General features: G+C 40.5%; 1 protein-coding gene across 7 annotated transcripts in view; it reads right to left on the bottom strand.

Annotated features, from left to right (window-relative positions):
* ZMYM4 (zinc finger MYM-type containing 4) overlaps positions 1 to 18,287 on the bottom strand; it is a 151,977-nt gene extending 133,690 nt beyond the window's left edge. For 3 of the 7 annotated variants that reach the window (XR_004032557.1, XM_003273400.3, XM_030823403.1), the window contains exon 1: positions 17,900 to 18,287. Coding sequence is in view for 1 of the 7 variants with exons in the window: in XM_003273400.3 (XP_003273448.1) it covers positions 17,900 to 17,938 (39 nt within the window). In the remaining 6 variants the exon portion in view is untranslated. Of the gene's footprint in view, positions 1 to 2,673; positions 3,171 to 17,899 lie in introns of those variants that run through there. The other 4 variants (XM_003273401.3, XM_030823404.1, XM_030823400.1 and 1 more) reach the window with 3 other exon arrangements.
* Positions 18,288 to 21,568: the final 3,281 nt, after the last annotated feature.

The raw sequence follows: 21,568 nt of genomic DNA, 5'->3' as shown, positions 1-21,568 counted from the left end.
TGGGAGGCCAAGGAAGGAGGATCACTTGAGGCCAGGAGTTCAAGGTCAGCCTGGGCAATATAGCAAGACCCCATCTCTTTGGTACAAGCATAAGACTTGTACACTAAAAGACCTATACAAAACACTGCTGAAAGAAATAAAAGAAGACATTAAAAAATATTAAGTAAAAAAAAATTAAGTAAAACCACTGCTGTAGAAGAGATTGCCCAAGAAAATACAAGCTGAGGGAATAACACTTATTGAGCAGCAAAAAGAGCAATTCGAGAGAAGAACCATGAGAATGCCATCTCATAAAACAAGGAAAAAGTCGAGGAAGGAAGGGCAACAGAACTAAGAAAGGTCAAATAAAGATCTAAGAAAAGTCAAATAAAATAATCTCTGAAAAGCATCCATTAGATTTGGTGATTATTAGATCATTTCAGTGTTCTTAAAGAGAAGAATTTCAGTGCCAAAACAGAAAGATAAGCTAGGGCCAGGCAGGGTGGTTCACACCTATAATCTTTGGGAGGCAGAGGTGGAGGACTGCTTGAGCCCAGGAGTTCAAGACCAGCCTGGACAACATATGGAGACCCTGTCTCTACAAAAAAAAAAAAAATTATTTAAATAGCCAGGCACGGGGGTATTGTCTGTGGTCCTAGCTGCTCAGGTGGGTGAGGTGGGAGGATCGCTTGAGCCCAGAAGGTCAAGCCTTCAGTGAGCCGTGATCATGCCACTGCATTCCAACCTGGGCAACAAAGTAAGATCCTGTCTCTTAAAAAAAAAAAAAAAAAAAAATTGGCAGACAGAGGCAGGCAGGCTCAGGAGTGAATGGGAAATAAGCAACTTATACCATCTCATAAAGATTCTGACTTCAAAAAGCTTGTCTGAGTTCAGGCTGTGGTCTCCAGATACCATTTTCCACTGAAAGGTACTGAGGCTTCTTGCAAAACAGGTTAATTCCAGGTCTGAAGTAGTATATGTACAGATGAGCCTGGTTCTATTTTTTTGGCGGACAGGGAGGAATCTTTCAAGGACTATTGGAGTTAAGTCAAAGGGACACAGGTGTTTCAGTATTTTTTTCTTCCTGACTCTAATGTAAATGAAATTGTTTTCTTAAAATTTCTTTTTGGGATTGTTCATTTAGAGTGTATATAAATACAACTGATTTTTGTGTGTTGATGCTGTATCCTGCAACTTTGCTGAATTTCCTACTAACTTGCACAGTTTTGTTTCTGGCGTAACTTTAAGGGTATTCTACATATAAGATCATGTCATCTTTAAATAGAGATAGTTTTACTTCTTCCTTTCCAATTTGAATGCTTTTTATTTCCTTTTTCTTGCTTAACTTCTGGCTAGAACTTCTAATACTACACTGAATAGACATGGTGAAAGAAGGCATCCTCATCTTGTTCCTGATGTGAGATAAAATCTCTCAGTCTTTCACCACTGAATATGATGTAAGCAATGATTTTTCATGGGTAGCCTTTATCATGTTGAGGAAACTCCCCTCTTTTCCTAGTTTATTAAAGTGCTTTTACAAAGGAAAGGATGTTAGCTTTTCTTTAATGCTTTCTCTGCATCAACTGAGATGATGTAGTTATTCCTCAGTATCTGTGGGGGACTGGACCCTGGACCCCCAAAGATACCAAAATCCTTGAATGCTCAAGTCCCTTATATATAGTATTTGCATATAACCTACACATATCCTCCTATACAACTTAAATCATCTCTAGATTACTTAAAACACCTAATACAATGCAAATACTAGGCAAACAGTTGTTATACTCTATTTTTAAATTTTGTATTTTTTTTCGTCTGGTCCTTGATTAAGGAATAAATTTGTATTACCTTTTATTTTTTTTCCAAATATTTTTGATCTGCAGTTGGTTGAATCTGCAGATGTGGAACTCACCGATACAAAGGACAGACTGTAGTGGGTTCTTTTTTTCCTTCATTCTACTAATGTGGTAGATTATACTGATTGATACTTGAGAAAAATTTAACCAAGGAAGCACAAGACTTGTACACTAAAAGACCTATACAAAACATTGCTGAAAGAAATAAAAGAAGACCAAAATAAATGGAAAGACATCCCATGTTCACAGACCAGAAGACTTAACATTGTTAAGATGACAGTAACTACCGTTGATTTACAAATTCAATTTTGATCCCTGTCAAAATCCTAATAACTTTTTTCAGAAACAGGAAAAAACCATCCTAAATTTCACGTGAAATTTCAACACACCCCAAATAGCCAAAACAATCTTGAAAAAAAAACCTTGAGGACTCCTACTTCCTAATTTCAAACCTACTACAAAGCTACAGTAATCAAAACAGTGTAGTACTGACACAAGAACAGGCATATAGACAAATAGAACAGAACTGAAAGTCTAGAAATAAACTCTTGCATTTGTCGTTGTTAGGGTCTGAATGTTTGTATCCCTCCCCCCCAGATTCATGTTGAAGCCTTAACCCACCATGTAATAATATTTGGAGAGGGGGACTTTAAAAGGTAATCAGCTAGATGAGGTAATGAGAGTGGAGCTCTCATGATGTGGTTAATGACCTTCTAAGAAGAAACACCAGAAAGCTTACACTCTCTCTCACCTCACAAACACTAAGAAATCACATGAGCACAGAGCAAGGCAGTAGCTACCTACAAGCCAAGAGAAAAGGCCTGAAAATAAAACCTACCTGTGGGCACTTTGATCTTGGACTTCCCAGCCTCCTGAAATGTAAGAAATAAATTTGTTGTTTAAGCCACCCAGACTATGATACGGTGTTACGACAGCCCAAACTGACTGATACGATGGTCAACTGACTTTCAACAAAGTTCCCAGGACCACTCAATGGGGAAAGAACAGGCTCTTCAACAAAAGGTGCTACGAAAACTGGATATTCATACACAAAAGATTGAAATTGGACACTTACTTTGTACCATAAACAAAAATTAACTCAAGATGGATTAAAGACCTAAATTAAAGACCTAAACACTAAAACTCTTAGAAGAAAACATAGGGAAAAATCTACATGAACTTAGATCTGGCAATAGCATCTTAAATATGATATCAAAAGCATAAGCTACAAAAGAAAAACACAAATTGGATTTCACTAAAATTTAAAACTTTTGTGCATGAAGGCCACTATCATGAGGGTGAAAAGACAATCTACAGAATGGGAAAAAATATTTGTAAATTATTTATGTGATAAGAGTTTAATATTTAGAATATAAAAACAATTCCTAAAACTCAACAACAAAAAGACAAGCAAACCAATTAAAAAAATGCACAAAGGACTTAAATAACATTTCTCCAGAAAACATACACAAAAGGCCAATAAACACATGAAAAAATGTTCAGCATCATTGGTCACTGGAAAAATTCAAATCCAAGTCACAATAAGATACCACTTCAAGGCCAGACGTGGTGGCTCACGCCTGTAATCCCAGCACTTTGGGAGGCTGAGGCGGGTGGATCACGAGGTCAGGAGATCAAGACCATCTTGGCTAACATGGTGAAACCTGTCTCTACTAAAAATACAAAAAAATTGGCCGGGCGTGGTGGTGGGCGCCTGTAGTCCCAGGTACTCAGGAGGCTGAGGCAGGAGAATGGCGTGAACCCAGGAGGTGGAGCTTGCAGTGAGCTGAGATTGTGCCACTGTACTCCAGCCTGGGTGACTGAGCAAGACTCCATCTCAAAAAAACACAAACAAACAATCAAACAAACAAAAAAAGATATCACTTCACACCCACTACGACAGTTATTAACCAAAAATAAAAGACTTTGAAAGGCCGAGGTAGGTAGATCGCTTGAGGTCAGAAGTTCAAGACCAGTCTGGCCAACACAGTGAAACCTCATCTCTACTAAAAGTACAAAAAAAAAAAAAAAGAATTAGCCAGGCATGATGGCACATACCTGTAATCCCAGCTACTTGGGAGGCTGAGGCAGAAGAATCACCTGAACCCAGAAGGTGAAGGGTGGAGGTTACAGTGAGGTGAGATGGCACCACTGCACTCCAGCCTGGGCGACGGAGTAACACTCTGTCTCAAAAAAAAAAAAAAAAAAAAAAACCACAGAAAATAACAAGTACTGGCGAGGATGTAGAAAAGCTGGAATCCTCACGCATTGCTGGTGCAAATGGAAAATGCTATAGCCCCAGTGCAAAAGGTTCCTCAAAAGATAAACACAGGCTGGGCATGGTGGCTCACACTTGTAATCCCAGCACTCTGAGATGCCAAGGCAGGTGCATTGCTTGAGCTCAGGAGTTCAAGACCAGCCTTGGTAACATGGCCAAACCCCGTCTCTATAAGAAAAACTAAAATTAGCTGGACATAGTGTTGCACATCTGTAGTCCCAGCTACTTGTGGGGCTGAGGTGGGAGGACAGCTTAAACCAGGGAGGTAGAGGCTGCATGAGCCATGATCACACCACTGCACTCCAGCCTGGGCAATAAAGTGAGACCCTGTCTCAAAAAATGAATAAATAAATAAATAAGGATAAACAGAATTCCTATATAACCCAGCAAATCCACTCCTAGGTACATACCTGTACTAGTCTGTTTAGTCTTGCTGTAACAGAATACTTGAGGTTGAGTAATTTATAAAGAAAAGAGGTTTAAGTAGCTCACAATTCTGGTGGATGGGAAGTCCAAAAGCATGGCACTGGTGTCTGCTTAGCTTTTGGTGAGGGCCATGTGCTCCACCACAGCATGGAAAAGCAGAAAGGCAAGGGGGCAAAGAGACACACAAAAGGTGGAACCTTGCTTGTTAACAACTCATTAGGGCAGTGTCCCCATTATCCAAACACCTCCCACTAGGCCCCACCTCCTAATACTGCCATATTGGAAATCAAATTTCAACATGAATTTTAAAAGAAACTCATCAAAACCATCACAACACCAGAAGGAATTGAAAGCAAGGACTCAAACAAATACTTGTATACCAGTGTTTATAGCAACATTACTCACAATAGCCAAAAGGTGTCTATTGATGGCTGAATGGATAAACAAAATGTATATGAACACCATGGAATATTTTGCAGCCATAAAAAGGAATGAGAAGTTCTGATACATACTATAACTGGATGAACCTTGAAAATATGCTAAGTGAAATAAGTCAGACACCAAAGGATAATATTGTATGAGTCCACTTACATGAAATATCTAGAATAGGCAACTTCATAGACACAGAAAGTAATTTAAAGTTTACCAGATGCTGGGGCAAGGGACCATGCAGAGTTACTGCATAACGTGTAGAGTTTCTATTGTGGGTGAAATAAATAATGGTAATGATTGTACAATATTGTTTATGTACTTAACGCCACTGAATTATACACTTAAAGTTGTTAAAATGGTAAATGTTATATTATATATATTTATTATATGATTTTCTTTTTGACAAGTTATAATTGCACAAAATTAAGGGGGTACACAGTGGTGTTTTGATACACAGGTATGTATACAGTGTGGAATGACTGAATCAAGCAAATTGGCATATCCATCACCTTAAATACTTATTTACACCACCTAACTACAACTTTCTACTCATATCTTCCTGTCCCTCCCTTCCATCCCCCATGCTCTGGTAATGATAATTCTACTTTCTGCTTCTATGAGTTCTATTGTTTTAGATTCCACATTAAGTGACAAGATGCAGTTTTTGTCCTCCTGTGCCTGGCTTACTGCACTTTGTTATGTACATTTTAACACATTTTTTTAAACTTAAGGCAATTTTTTTTTTTTGAGATGGAGTCTCGCTCTGTCACCCAGGCTGGAGTGCAGAGGCACGATCTTGGCTCACTACAACCTCTGCCTCCTGGGTTCAAGCGATTCTCCTGCCTCTGCCTCCCGAGTAGCTGGGATTATAGGCATGTGCCACCACATCTGACTGATTTTTTGTATTTTTAGTAGAGACAGGGTTTCACCGTGTTAGCCAGGATGGTCTCGATCTCCTGAACTCGTGATCTGCCCGCATTGTCCTCTCAATGTGCTGGGATTACATGTGTGAGCCACCGCACCCAACCGGTAATTTTTTAAATATAAAAAAATCAATTTTTAAAAAGGATCAAAGTGCCAACCTTGAAGACCATGTTGTGGGTTAAATTGTGGTCCCCAAGAGATATGTCCACCCAGATCCTCAGAATATGACTTTATTTGGAATAAAGTTCTTTGCTGGTGTAGTTAATGTAAGGGTCTTGAAATGAGATCATCCTGAATTAGAGTGAGCCTTAAATCCAATGAAGTGTGTCCTTAGAAGAGACAGAAATGAAGGCAAGAGAGACAAAGAGATAATGCCATGTAAAGACAGAGGCAAAGACTGGAGTAATCTACCAAAAATCAAGGAACACAGGGGACCACCAGAGGCTCAAAGAGAGGAGGAAGAATTCTTCCCTAAAGGCTTCAGAGAAAGCATGGCCTTGCCAACATCCTGATTTCAAACTTTTAGCCTCCAGAACTGTGAGATGATGAATTTCTGTAATTTTAAACCACCAACTTTGTGGTAATTTCTTATGCAAACCTAGGAAACTAATTCAGATTTTAGTACATGGAAGTGGAGTGCTGTTTTAATATCTAAAAATGTGGGTGGGCCAGGCATGATGGCTTATGCCTGTAGTCCCAACACTTTGGGAGGCCAAGGTGTGAGGATTGCTTGAGCTCATGAGTTCAAGATCAGCCTGTGCAACATGGTAAAACACCATCTCTATTAAAAAACTTTTAAACAAAGAAAGAAGAGAGAGAGAGGGAGGGAGAAAGAAAGAAAGAAAAAGAAAGAAAGAGAAAGAAAGAAAGGAAGAGAAAGAGAAAGGGAAAAGGGAAGGAAGGGAAGGGAAGGGAAGGGAAGGGAAGGGAAGGGGGGAAGGGAAGAAGGAAGGAAGGAAGAGAGAGATTAAGAAAGAAAGAAGAAAGAGAGAGAGAGAAAGAAAGAAAAAGAGAGAAAGGAAAAAAATGTAAAGGTGGCTTTGAAATTGGGTAATGGGCTGAAAGAGTTTTGAGATGCATGATTTTAAAAAAGTATAGACTGCCTTAAAGACGTGGTGGTAGAAATACTGATGTCAAAGGCAATTCTGGTTAGGGTTTAGAAGGATATGATGAGCAACTAAGAGAAAACTTCTGTAGTCTTAGAGAATACATACACAGAATCGTGAACATTTTGGTTCATATTAATATTTTGGTTAAGGATGCTTCTGTTGCTGTCTCAGAAGTAAATAAAGAATATGTGACTGGGAACTGGAAGAAAGCTGATCTATGTTATAAAGTGGCTGAACTGTGTTCTACTGTTGGATAGAAAGGAGAATCTGGAAGCCATGAACTTGAATATTTAGCCTAGGAGATTTCCAAGCAAAGTGCTGAAGGTACAGCTTGGTTCCTCCTTTATAGTAAAATACAAGAGGAAAGAGATAAATTGAAGAAGGAACTTTAAGCAAAAGGAAACAATGATTAATTGGGAGGTTCTCAGATTATTCAGAATACAAAGGATGCAGAAATTAGGAAATTCACTGTTAGAAAAGTGTGTTCTAGAGAGGAGGCCACGTGGCTAGACAACCATATGCTGAAGATACTAGCAGTGTGACTCATGGATCCAATCAATCATCTCAACAGAAACGAGGAATGGAGATGGGGTTATCAGTAAGGAGCTGTGAAGAATCCTCTCATCTAATGATATGGATCCCCTTGATATGTAAGGAGACTGACAAGGTTTTAAAGAATACCATACCAACAAAAATGCTGTAAGCCTGTACTGAAAGGAACAGGGATGGGACAAAATTTTTTCAAGTGTCTAACTTCTGGGATTTTATAGGCAAGAAATGGGCTAATACAGCAACTCAGCTACAAACATGTGCACCCCTTCAGGGAAAAGTAAAAATGACTGAAGGCAAGCAGCACAGTTGGGGTTGGGGATGTGGGAGAAACAGGCCCACACCAGCTGCAGACAGAGCCTCCATGGGCCCAGAGGGCAGAGGATCAAGTCACAGAGGATTATTCTCAGGTCCTGAAACCTAGAGAAATTTATCCTGCTGAGTTTTGAACTTGCTTGAAACTGGAGATCCTTTATTCTTTCCATTTTCTTCCTTTTGAATGGGAATGTCTATCTTACAACTGTCTCATCCTCTCATCATTGTATTTCGGAAGCAGATAAGTTGTTTTCCAGTTTCACAGGTCCACAGATGGAGAATTTTATCCCAAATGAATCATGCTGAGTCCATACTCTTACCTAATTTAGATGATTTAGACAATGAGATTTCAAACTTTTTGAGGTTATAGTATTTGGAGATTTTGGAGTTCATGCTGTAGCTGGGCACGGCGGCTCACGCCTGTAATCCCAGCACTTTGGGAGGCTAAGGCGGGCGGATCACGAGGTCACGAGATGGAGCCCATCCTAACTAACATAGTGAAACCCTGTCTCCACTAAAAATACAAAAAATTAGCCAGGCATGGCGGCACACTCCCGTAGTCCCAGCTACTTCGGAGACTGAAGCAGGAAAATGGCTTGAACCCAGGAGGCGGAGGTTGCAGTGAGCTGCACTCCAGCCTGAGCGAGAGAGTGAAACTCCGTCTAAAAAAAAAACAGAGTTCATGCTGTAATAGGTCAAGACTTTTGAGGATGTTGGGATGAGATGAATTTATTTTGCATATGGGATGTAAATGAAGTTTTAGGGGTCAAAAAAAGAACTGTAGTGGATTAAGCTGTGGCTCCCAAAAGTTATGTCCACCCAGAACCACAGTATGTGAGCAGACTAGATCTTTGGAGAGGTAATTATGGTGAGGATCTTGAGATGAGAACATCCAGGAATAAGGTAGACCCTAAGAGACAGAAAAGAAGATGCAGAAAGAAGACCATGGGAAGATGAAGGCAAAGACAGGAGTTTTGCCGCCACAAGTCAAGGAATACCAACCAAGCCACAAGAAGATAGAAGAGACAAGCAAAGATTCTTCCCTAGAGTCTTGATTTTGGACTTCTAGCCTCCAAAACTGTGAGATAATTTCTGATGTTTTAAGCTACCAAGTATGTGGTAGTTTTTTGGCAGCCTTAGGAAAATAATTTAAGAGACCACCAATCATCAAAGATACAACAAACTGAACACCAAAAGTAATGACTATGATAAATTATAATGTATCACATATTGTAAAACTCATGAGTTCATAATGATATTCCCTCCCAAACCTCACCTTTGGGAGTAGAGAGGGCAGGCATCAATTCATTTTTCTGAAAATTATTGATAAAGGGGAAAAAAATAAGCATTTATACTGCTTTTTCTTTACAAACCATATTACAAGGTAACCAGATAATTGATGAGGGAATTCTTTATGAAAGAATTCCAGTTAATAAATACAAAAGAAATGAGCAAAAAAAATCACTCCTCTAATGAAATAATAGATATAGGCAACAATTATCATTGGCTGATAAATCCATTAAGTGAAAAGTTAAAAATAAATTACGTTTGGATCCCACTGACAGAACCTAAACCAAATGATCCATTTAGTATCACTAAAAGTAGAACCATCACTTATGTTACCTCCTAGAATGATCCAATAAGAATTCACAGCCCCATCTAACGGAGTGACTATGAATCCTAATTTGTCTAGAACAATTCCCGTTTAAACTATTCCTTCTGTGTAATCATTATAGCACCCCCCTTTCATTCTCGAAATTGTCTGATTGCAAATAAATTATATAACCACTCTCTATAAATATTTCCTGCCAAAGAAACTGAACCTAAACTCACCAAGCTCTACCAACTAGGGCTCTCAATCTTGGCTACAGACCGAAATCACTTGGTAAATTTTTAAAAATATTGATGATATTTTACCTCATGGGCTCTGATTAATTTATCAGAGATGTGGCCTAGGGATCAGGATAACTAAAAGCTCTCCAGATAATTCTAAAGTTTCAGCCAAAGTTCAGAACCACTGCTCTGTATTTAACTACTAATTTGTGGGAAATATGAGGGGTAAAGGAACATGTTAAATAACCATAACAAGGATTCAATCTGCCAAATCCAAAATGTGGAAAATTATCCTGGAACAATAACCTATTTTTTTCAACAAGTAAATAGCATGGGAAAGGAGCACAGGGGGTATGAGTTAAGAAAGGGGATTATTGGCTGGGCGCAGTGGCTCATGCCTGTAATCCCAGCACTTAGGGAGGCAGAGGCGGGTGGATCACTTGAAGTCAGGAGCTCGAGACCAGCTTGGCTACTAAAAACACAAAATAAGCCAAGCCTGGTGGTGCATGCCTATAATCCCAGCCGCTCGGGAGGCTGAAGCAGGAAAATCGCTTGAACCCAGGAGACGGAGGATGCGGTGAGCCAAGATTGTGCCACTGGACTCCAGCCTGGGCAACAAGGGCAAAACTCCATTTCAAAAAGAAAAAAAAAGGGGAGGGGGGGGGCGGGGAAGATTAAGGTTAAGAAAAACTTAAGAAACATATAAACTAAATGAAATGTGTAACTCTTAGTTGGATGATGTAAACAAATCAAGTGTAAAAAGACACTTAAAGAATAAGAGAAGTCTGAACACAGACTGGATTAAGGAACTCTTTTGTTAGGTATAACAGTATTGTGGTTGTGCTTGTTAAAAATTCTTATCTGTTAGAAATACACACGGAAGTATTTATAGATTAAATGATGTGATGTGTGTTATTTCTTTGAAATTATTTCAACTAAGGAAAAAAAGGAAGGAAGGAGGAAGGAAAGGAGGGAAGAAGGGAGGGAAGGAGGGAGGGAGGAGAGGAGGGAGGGAAGGATGGAGGGAAGGAGGGAGGGAGGAGGGAGGGAGGAGAGGAGAGGAGGGAGGGAAGGATGGAGGGAAGGAGGGAGGGAGGGACAGAAATGAGTAGTTAGATGAGACGGGAATGACAGATTAATTTTTGGCTTATAAATGTATAATATGCATGTCAGTATTAAAATACTTACATTTGTAAGACATATTGGGAAGTGTAAAGAAAGAAAAACACATCTGATTCTTGACCTCAAAGAACTGATAGTGCTGGGTTCTATATGCTGGATAGACCAAAATAAAACAAAAAAAAGGACTATCTTTGGTCAAAGGCAGCTAATTAAAGCTTCTAGGAGGCCAGAAAGATGATATGAATGAAATTAAAATAACAATATTTCCTAAGTATAACAAAGTGGGTATAGGTATGAGAAGGTTGGATAAGAACTATTACTACCCCAAAATTGCTAAATTCCAGAGATTATACCACAAACTGACTTTGAAAAACCTATGCTCTTACTAATGGCTAAGCCACAAAAAAGTGTCATTTTTTTTTTTAAGTCAAATGGTCAAGTATTAGCAATTTTGTTGGGTTGAATACAGTACATTTATACAATACCTGCCTTTCTCCTTTGCTAAAGTAACTACATACAGTTAGCTCATAGTAAAATAATCAGAATTTTTAAGGGAAATATCACTCTTCTTTAAATAGTGGCTGTTCTCCTAATACAAAATTCAAAAATACCTCTTAAGTATCCATAGAAACTGCAATTTTATATTTATCTACTTCCATATTCTTTAGTAAGAAAACCTTTCTGGCAAGGCGCGGTGGCTCACGCCTGTAATCCCAGCACTTTGGGAGGCTGAGGCAGGTGGATCATGAGGTCAGGAGTTCAAGACCAGCCTGGCCAACATGGTGAAACCCTGTCTAAAAACACAAAAATTAGCTGGGCATAGTGGTGCATGCCTGTAATCCTAGCTACTCAGGAGACTGAGGCAGCAGTATTGCTTGAACCCAGGAGGTGGAGGTTGTAGTGAGCTGAGATCGCGCCACTGTACTCCAGCCTAGGCGACAGAGCAAGACTCTGTCTCAAAAAAAAAAAAAAAAAGAAAAAAGAAAATCTTCCCATTCTCAAAAAAAGTACAAACATAATCTTTAAAGTAAATCACAGCTTCAAAATATTTAGTGTATATTTTCTAAAAAATAAATGTGAGCTGTGAATACATATTTTAAGATGATCTCAAACAAAAATGTATTTCTTAGGGAACAAGTTAACTTAATGATTCCTGAGAAGTAATTTACATCAACTTTGTTTGAATGTACTTCAAATTATTCTAACATCCATACATTCCAGATAAAGAATTATGTGCTTTATCTTACAAATGAGAATATAAACACTAACCATAATATTTCTGGATAAACAAAAATTCTAACCTATATGATCAAACAAGACCAGTTCAAGTAATAATTGATCCTGATTTAGCCATCATATCTCCAGCAAATCTCTCTGTGCCTTAGTTTCCTAAATTATAAAATGGGACAATAATTGTGGTTGAAAAATATGTCACATGTAAAATACTTAGAAAAATGACTGGCACTTAAGGGTTTATAAATACCAAGTATTATCATTATTTACAGATGTCTCTGCTTATTACAAGATGGGAAGAACCAGTGTGTGAAAACAACTTAGGATCATTCTCAGTATTAGACTGGCCTCTTTAAAAAAAAAAAAAACAGACAGTGTCTCCCTTGCTCTGTTACCCAGGCTGGAGTGCAGTGGCACAATCATAGTTCAATGCAATCTTGAAATCCTAGGCTCAAGCAATCCTCCCACCTCAGCCTCGTGAGTAGCTAAGACTACAAGCACACGCTACTAAACCTCGGGTAATTTTTTAAATTTATAGTAGAGATGGGGTCTTGCTATGTTGCCCAGGATGGTCTCAAACTCCTGGCCTCATGCCATCCTCATGCCTCGGTCTCCGAAAGTGCTAAGATTACAAGCATGAACCACTGTACCCAGCCACAAGTATTATTATTTACAGATGCCTCTGTGTGTTACAAGACGGGAAGCAGTGTGAAAACAATGCCAAATCACTGCATTTGAATGGCCTCTTCAAATGGTCTCTAAACAGAGTCAATACTTTCTTAAAGCAAATTATTCACATTGCATACATAGAAACTGCAAATATTTTAATGATATGTACCGCCATGTTTTTAAGTAAAACATTTAGCAAAAAGACAGAAAAGAGAAAAAGTTCATTAAGGAATTAAGAGGGATCAATCTTTTGCAATTATTTTATTATAAAATATTAAAATAACAGAAATTCAAAATAAAACTTCTCCATATCCCATCACATCATGAAGTCAATGCTTTCATTTGTTCTTATTTTCTACTGTCTATGTGTGTTCAATTTTCACACATTTATATATTAATAGATAACACTTTATAGTCTACATTTTCACTTAGCATTATACCATGAATACTTTTTCCACTTTGTGAAATTTGCACCCTTATACTCTCTTTCCTTTCTCCTCCCTACCCACTGAAGGTAATCAACGGTAATATCCTGACCTGTGTCCTCCACAATTTTCTCTAAGTTCATACATATAAAAGCATATATAGACACAAATGTGGGGAGGCAAGAAAGGTCGTTTTGTTTTGTTTTTCACAAAAAATGGAAGCATACCACTTATACATAGGCTTTCTTTTTTAAGCATACCAGATATATACATCTCAAATTTAATATACAGAGAATTTTAAGTATGAAAATGAATACAATTTACCAGACCGGGTAATATTTACATTTACAAAAGTTATTATTTTGTATGTAAACTTTGAAAAGACAAGGATTTTACAACAAAATATGGCCACCAGATTTAGTTAGACCTCATACTTCATAACATACTGGTTATTATAATAGCCACGCATAAATAATTCAATCATTTATAATAAGCCTACCTAATGAGTCTTTAAAGCTATTTGAGAAAACAAAAATTTTATCATCTAAAAAAATTAAATAATATGCCAACTTTAAAGTGTGTGTATGTATGTATTTGTGTGGGTGTGATGCTTGCTATAACGCCTTCATGTATAGGCACTAGGATATGAACTTAATTCTCTCTATACCAGAAATGATAGATGAATATAGCACTGATCCACCCACATACTCAGCTCGCCCGTGTTCACAAATTGAGAGACTAGCATTCTAGCATATTCTGAATACAAGTGTTCCAACTGCCCACAAATATAAAAACAAGACATCAGGCAGGCCTACCTAGAATTTAAGGTTGTTAGCCCAATGGTCTTAAAATGCAGTCACCGGCTGGGCGTGGTGGCTCACGCCTGTAATCCCACCACTTTGGGAGGCCGAGGCAGGCGGATCACGAGGTCAGGAGATCGAGACCATCCTGGCTAACATGGTGAAACCCCGTCTCTACTAAAAATACAGAAATAAAAAATTAGCCAAGCATGGTGGTGGGAGCCTGTAGTCCCAGCTACTCGGGAGGCTGAGGGGAGGGAATGGCGTGAACTCGGGAGGCGGAGCTTGCAGTGAGCTGAGATAGCGCCACTGCACTCCAGCCTGGGTGACAGAGCGAGACTGTCTCAAAAACAACAACAAAAAATGCAGTCACCTGCCCATCTAACCATAATCCAGAACTATCAGAAGATCCCTAAATCTGGATCCATAGGAGAGAACTTTGGGGAGTAAAGGACGCTATGAAAGATTTACAGAGCCCCTCAAAATTACAAAGCAGAGAACTTGGTACTTAACCCACAGAGCCTCTGCTGTACTAGGTAAGCTATTCTTACAAAAATAAGTCAGCAAGTCTTTTGAGTTCCTATTGTGTAGAGGTCACAAGATGTTGAGACGCAAAAAGCAATGAAATAGATACTATGTTAAAGGAGTTCACAATCTATCAAGAGAGCCAGCATATATTATCCTAAATGACCCTAAGTAACAAAGCACAATGCCTAGCATGTAGCTTATGAAATAGCACAGGTGCTTAGCAACTTTTCTGTGACATGATTACAAAGGTCAAAAGCAGTAAGCAGCATTAAGTACAATACCATGTCATCAATGCAATTTCAGATTGAATAGCCTAAAGTTACTATCTAAGTCTATGTGGATAGTTTAACTCCCTCAAGGCAGTCAATTTCCAAAGACACGGTATTGCATAGTCCCCATTAATCGGCTTGGAGAATACATATGGAATCCACATGTAATTTGGCACACACCAAAAAAAAGTGGAAAAAAGTACTTATACCATTTAAGACAATCATACTGAACATTCTAATGAAATATCAAAAACAAAATGAATTATGGATCAAAAAATATTATTTATGTATTATTTTTACTTTTTCTAGAGAGGGGGTTTCCCTCTGTCACCCAGGCTGGAGTGCAGTGGCAATATCACAGCTCACTGCAACCTCCAACTCCTGGGCTCAAGCGATGCTCCCACCTCAACCTCTGAATAGCGAGGACTAGAAGCATGTGCCACCACACCATTAATTCCAAAAATTAATGAATGTAACCTTCCTCTGTGATGAAACTGGCAAAATAATGGGGGAAACCTATACAAGTGCTGCGTATGTTATAGGTTGCTAAAAATAAAATTAAGTTTTGGGCCAGGCCCGGTAGCTCACACCTGTAATCCCAGCACTCTGGGAAGCCGAGGTGGGCTGATCACCAGATCAGGAGTTCGAGACCAGCCTGGCCAACATGGCAAAATCCCATCTTTACTAAAAATACAAAAATTAGCCAGGCATGGTGGTACTTGCCTGTAATCCCAGCTACTCGGGAGGCTGAAGCAGAAGAATTAATTGAACCCAGGAGGCGGAGGCTGCAATGAGCCGAGATTGTGCCACTGCACTCCAGCCCGGCCAACAGAGCAAGACTCCGTCTCAAAAATAATAATAATAAAGTTTTTACTGCTACCAGTGTGGTATCTTTTTTTCTTTTCCAGCATTCCTTTAGCAAAAGATTCACAAGACCAGTAACATCTTTTAAGTGTACTACAAGAGGTAGAATATATTTAAAATCTAGCTGAATTTGTTGTCAACGTGGATAGATGTTTTCTAGAATATCCTAGAATATCCTAGTACAGAAGGTGAATGACAACATTCACAGCAACTGGATGCAGAAATCTCCCTGAATTAACATTACATATCTTAAGTAATTTACCCTATATATTTTCATTGGTGGACTATATGCCATATGCCTTCATCCAAGCACAGTAAGCATGCAGTTCAAAACTGAACACAACTTGAAAATTTTTAAATTTCAAAACACATGCATTCCATACCCAACATTTATACTGACAAAACTATGTGAACATACCATCATACAGCTTAACTTGCTCTATGACTAATTATTGCATTAGGTGAATCCGACATTTTGTAAACTTATCAACGGTAAAAATTTATTGTTCAAAACACTACAATGAAATGCATTAAAATAACATGACTGATGAACAGAAAGAGGGATAGAGGGGTAAAAATATGATAAAACAAGTGGAATGCAACTTTTTTTTGGAGGGGGTTTTGAGACAGTGTCTCCCTCTGTCACCTAGGCTAGAGTGCAGTAGCACGATCTCGGCTCACTGCAACCACCGCCTCCCAGGTTCAAGCGATTCCCCTGCCTCAGCCTCCCGAATAGCTGGGATTACAGGCACCGGCCACCACGCCGGGTTAATTTTTTGTATTTTTAGTAGAGACGGGGTTTCACCATGCTGGCCAGGCTGGTCTCGAACTCCTGGCCTCAAGTGATCCTGCCGCCTCGGCCTCCTAAAGTGCTGGGATTACAGGCGTGAACCGCCGCGCATGTCGGGAATGCAATGTTAACAGTAGGATCTAGGCGGTTGGGTGTATGGCTGCTTCCCGTAAGTTTTATAATATTGCCGGATAGTTCAAAATGTTTTCCTAATAAATTGTTGGAAAAAAATAATACTTGACACTTCTTTGGTCATTTACAATTTAAGTTTTTAAGGAGAGAAACACAGATTAAAGAAACTCCTCTGTGGCATCCCACACAGGCACTATAGTTGGGACAAACCTGGATTCAAATCCTACCTCAACCTTGCAACTAGCTGTGTGATCTAAGTAAATTACTTAAGCCCTCAACACCTAAATTTCCTCATCTGCAAATAGGTTCTAAGTGGAGTTACTATGAAGTTAAATTCTTCACATAAAGGTCTTAGCTCAGTGCAAGGCACATAGTAAGCACTCAAAACATCAGCTGTAGCATCATTATGAGATTACTAATTTTATGCTAAGCTGAAAGGGCATTCTTCATAAAGTAGTAATTTTTTTGCCCTTTTGCTAATTGATCGTTTCTGAAACCATTCCCAAAAGGAAGACTCCTAAAAGGAAACTTACTTCTTATCATGCTAAGCGGGGAGGAAGTAAAAGAAAAGTGAGGGATATTGCTCAATCGATAGTACAGTATTGTTCGCCATCTGAAAAAAAACCACTCAGAATTAAATAAGAAAAGTTTCCAGACAAACTTTAAAAGGTATTCAAACAACTCCTATGTAGAATTGGCTTCACCTCTGCAGGTTGATTGGGTACATCCCTGTTATGAGAAAACTTGTCATATTCTTCCACGTCCCTAATTGCGATTAAGAGGCTAGGCTAGAACACGACATTCATAGTAGCCAAAATCTTTCTCCTAAATCAGGACATGCCAACGATCCCACTTCTTCACAGGTAAGACCACCACCCCGACTTTGGTCTAGATAACGGCTATGGGGGGAGGGGAAAGGAGGCAGAAAAATGAATTCGCGATGGTGTTACTGAAGAACCCTCCGGTTATTTCTCCTGAGACCCCTCCACGACTTATTCCCGCCACCACCACCCCCACCTGACCTCTCCCCAGTTAAACTTCCAGACTCTGATGTACTAAAGATGCACTTAAGAATCTGACACCTCCCCTCCCTGGGCCCAGATATCCCACCTCAGTGCTGGGGAAGGTGGGGGGAGGAAGGCAAACAACGGCCCCCTCCCCTCCCCCCCACCAGCAGCAAATCTTTGTCCCACCTGCCGAGGGACCGCTCGCCAGCGTGCTCCGGACCCAAGGCTGCCTCAGACCTGCCCGCAACCTTGTCCCAACTGGGCCTCGGCGACCCCTCCACGAACGTGAGTATGGCCCATTCCCGGCCCCGGGCCGCGCCCCGCCCCCCGCCGCCCGAGTTCTGCCTCACCTCACCTACCCTCTTTCGGGGGCCGGACTCCACCTCTCTCTCCGCCATGTTGGGCCCCGCTCGGAACCGCTGCGGCTCCCCGCGCGGTGGCGGCGGTACCTCTCGGCCCCCCGGCCCCCGCCCACACTGCAGGCACGGCCGCCTCGCGGCAGCTTCCCCGGACCCGGCCGGGCCTTGCGCCGAGAGTGGGGAGGGGACGGATGCCGCGCGCCGGGCCGCAGCTTCTGAGACCCCCACGGGTCCGCGCGTGGGCGGGAGGGCCTGCCCGGGGACGGGGTGGGGGGGGGGCCGGGACTCGGGGGGTTAATGGCCTCCAAGGGGCCCCGTGAGTAGGATTATTTTCTCTCAGAGAAATTCCTCCGCCTGCGGTTTCTTAAAGGGATCACCAAATCAGCCCCTTGCGCGCGCCCCTGATGCGCAGGCGCACCCTAAGTCCCTCCTTCCTTTCCCACCAAGCCCCCGGTCCTGAGCGTGCGCGGTAAGTGGCCCTGGGTAGGCCAAATCCTGCAAGTCTCTTTGCTGCCAGCAGCTGCTCCCACCACTCAACTATGGCCGCTCCCTTAAAGGGACCATGACGCAGTGATGAAGGAGAAATGAAAGAAATTACTGGAAAGACAATCTGGAGAATTGGGTGCAATGTCAGTGAGGGGTCCACATCACCATCTTACACCTGACTGCAGTGGTACCATTGAAAAGGGAAAGTCATGGTGAGCTGAAGTTCTCAGTGGACCTCTCAACATGAAGAATCCCAAACCAATGAGGGGACAAGACAGTCATCTCAAGGAAAACCAACTTTCCTGCCTTTCGACCGCCTGTTCTGAAGCACAAGGCATAGAATATCAAGAGCCAACTCCTATAACCTCACCTTAAAATCAAAGCTTTTGGTGATTTTGAAGACTGACCCAACAACTGGAAGTAATTTCTTCAATAGTAATTTCTCCTTAGAACATCAAAATGGAGAAGGATCTTAGGAAACCATTTACTCCAGTGCTCCCAATGATAAAATTGCAGCCTGATCATGGGAAGGAATTTGTCCCAATGTAACTAATGGCTGGTGTGGAGTTGGAATCAAGATTACAGTCTCAGTCCTCCAGGCTGTCTTCAGGCGAGAGAGAAATTTGGTTTAATTTGATATCCCTAGAAGATTAAAAATTGAAGTTTCATGGTATTTGGAGAATATCATAATTCTCCCGTGAAGATGTAATGATTTGCATATGATGTGTGTCCTCATTCACCTCTATTGAAGGAGCTTGCCAATCTGCCTTAAAGAATAAGCATCTTATTTCTAAGCAGAAAACCAGGAAGTAGATTTGGGTCTATCTTGTTCCAAAACTGGGTCCTAAGCTGAAAATCGCTGAAGAGAATGAGGGCTTCATTCATTCCTCTTCTGTTCATTCTAGTTCCCACAAGCTTTGGGTGGAGAAAAAATGAAGTTTATAATGATAGTTCAGGGACAGTGGGGAGACATATAGTAAGAAATACAAAGAAGATGCCTCCTGAAGGTCATTTCCCGTGACAAGACATATTCAAGTGGGAATGAGTAGCTCCTGAAGTCACAGGATAATGAGATGTAACTTCTTTTTTATTTATCACTTGGTAGCTATTCTGAAACAGATGTTTTCTAATCTGTAATATTTTGCTGAAAACTATTGGTGAAATTGCTGGAAGTTTCCATACTGGCCTTGCTTATGCCTTTAGCACTGTCTTTAATTTCACTCCTCGGTAGGAGAGAAGAAAGAAGGACAAAGAAATATGTTCATTTCAGCCAGAATTTTAAAAATATGTTCCCTTTAGTTCCATGTCCAGGACAAGAAAGAAAAGAGGAGCCAAGAAAAGATAATTCCACGGAATGTGGCTACATAAAACTTGTAGTGGTTTCCACCTGTTTTATTGGCAGTGGAATACTCCCTTCTAATAAAATCTGATGGTTTAAAATGTGGAGCTGCTAAGTTGGGAGTGTAAGTGGGGAACCCGCTAGTCTATTCACCCAGCTTCACCCTTGCACTCTCTCTCCTTTCATGCCCCCTCCCATCATTAGAGAATTGTTGAGTTTCTCAGATCACAGTTTAAACTTATGAGTTTAGTCTAACTCCACTTTTCATGATGGAGCCTCTGAGGCTTAGAGAAGATATGATTTGCTTGAGATCACACACAGGATTAGTAACAGTATCAAGACTGAAACAGACATCCTGATCCTCAGGGCCCTGTCCTACACAGACTGTTTCTGGAGGTATTAGCAATGTGTTAGGTCTTGAATAATAGGTGGGATTTGTGCATTTCAGATAATATACAAGCATAACATGAATGTTCAGGGCAGTCATCCATATGGAGGAATAAGACAAGAGAAAACCATTTAGTGAGCACTGAAAAGTTAATCATAATTTTATAGAAGGGTTCACAGAGCTTAAGTGACTAGTCCAAGATCATTCAGCACAGAGGCCAAGTCAGAATTCAAAGGCTTGTTCTTTCTGACTTATGTGAAATATCGTAAAGTAGACATTGTAAGTTGGTGGGCTTGTGACCAAATCTGTCCCACAGAAATGCATTTGATTTGTATTGTGTATAGCTATATGATCTTGGTCAAGGTAATTGTCCTGTGCCTCACTTTCCTTATCTGTAAAACGGGACACCAAGAGGATTAAATTAGTTAACATCTCTAAATCTCCTAGAACACTGTTGGTTCCTAACACCATATGAGTATTATTATTATTCTTCTTATTATTTTTTGAGACAGAGTCTCACTCTGTCATCCGGGCTAGAGTGCAGTGGCGCGATCTGGGCTCACTGCAAGCTCCGCCTCCCGGGTTCACGCCGTTCTCCTGCCTCAGCCTCCTGAGTAGCTGGAACTACAGGCACCTGCCACCATGCCCAGCTAATTTTTTGTATTTTTAGTACAGACTGGGTTTCACTGTGTTAGCCAGGAAGGTCTCGATCCCCTGACCTTGTGATCCGTCTGCCTCGGCCTCCCAAAGTGCTGGGATTACAGGCGTGAGTCACCGCACCCGGCCATTATCTTTTTAAAAAAAAAAAGTTAAATCATATATCAACATTTTAAGTGGGATATTTCACCTACAAGTTCAGTGTTCTGACTTGTCTCAAAAAAAAGAAAAACTAGATTATAATGGGGCTAGTATCTTGCAAATATCAAACACATTGCTTTTAACTTTCTTAAGTCATCTTCTATGATGGACTCTTGCTTGAAATGTAGCCTTGAGACTTATTTTCCCAATCAGGAGAGAACAGAATGGAGAGAAAAAGAATTTGCTAAATTTTCTTAGTCCCATTTAATCTATGAAGCTCAGCACATGATAATTTCATAGAGTTTTTACATACTCCACAGGAAATGCCTTCCATCCAAATGTCCTTCCATCCAGGACAGCTAAGCCACGAGGCTGCGTATAGGGAAATAAAAGAAAAGTCTGACTCTTTTAATAAAAGGGTAGAGAGAAGAAGAACAAAGAGATAAGTAAGAGAGGCATCATTGAGAGACATGTGCCCCTGTCTTCCCATTCCAGCTCTTCAAGGCAGAGAGGATTCTTACTCTGCTCCTGTTTAAGATTCCAAGTAGAGATGACTTGCAGACTATGCCCATACCGACATGCAGACAGCCACGTATGAGTGAAAGTCATGCCCTGGTGTAGTTGGGAAAAGAGAGCAGGTCTGCATTTAGCTCCTCAG

Source organism: Nomascus leucogenys, chromosome 12, assembly GCF_006542625.1.
Source record: "Nomascus leucogenys isolate Asia chromosome 12, Asia_NLE_v1, whole genome shotgun sequence".
Taxonomy (NCBI): Eukaryota; Metazoa; Chordata; class Mammalia; order Primates; family Hylobatidae; genus Nomascus; species Nomascus leucogenys.
The sequence above is the reverse complement of the archived record's forward strand: the minus strand, read 5'-3'. Positions and strand labels throughout refer to the sequence as shown.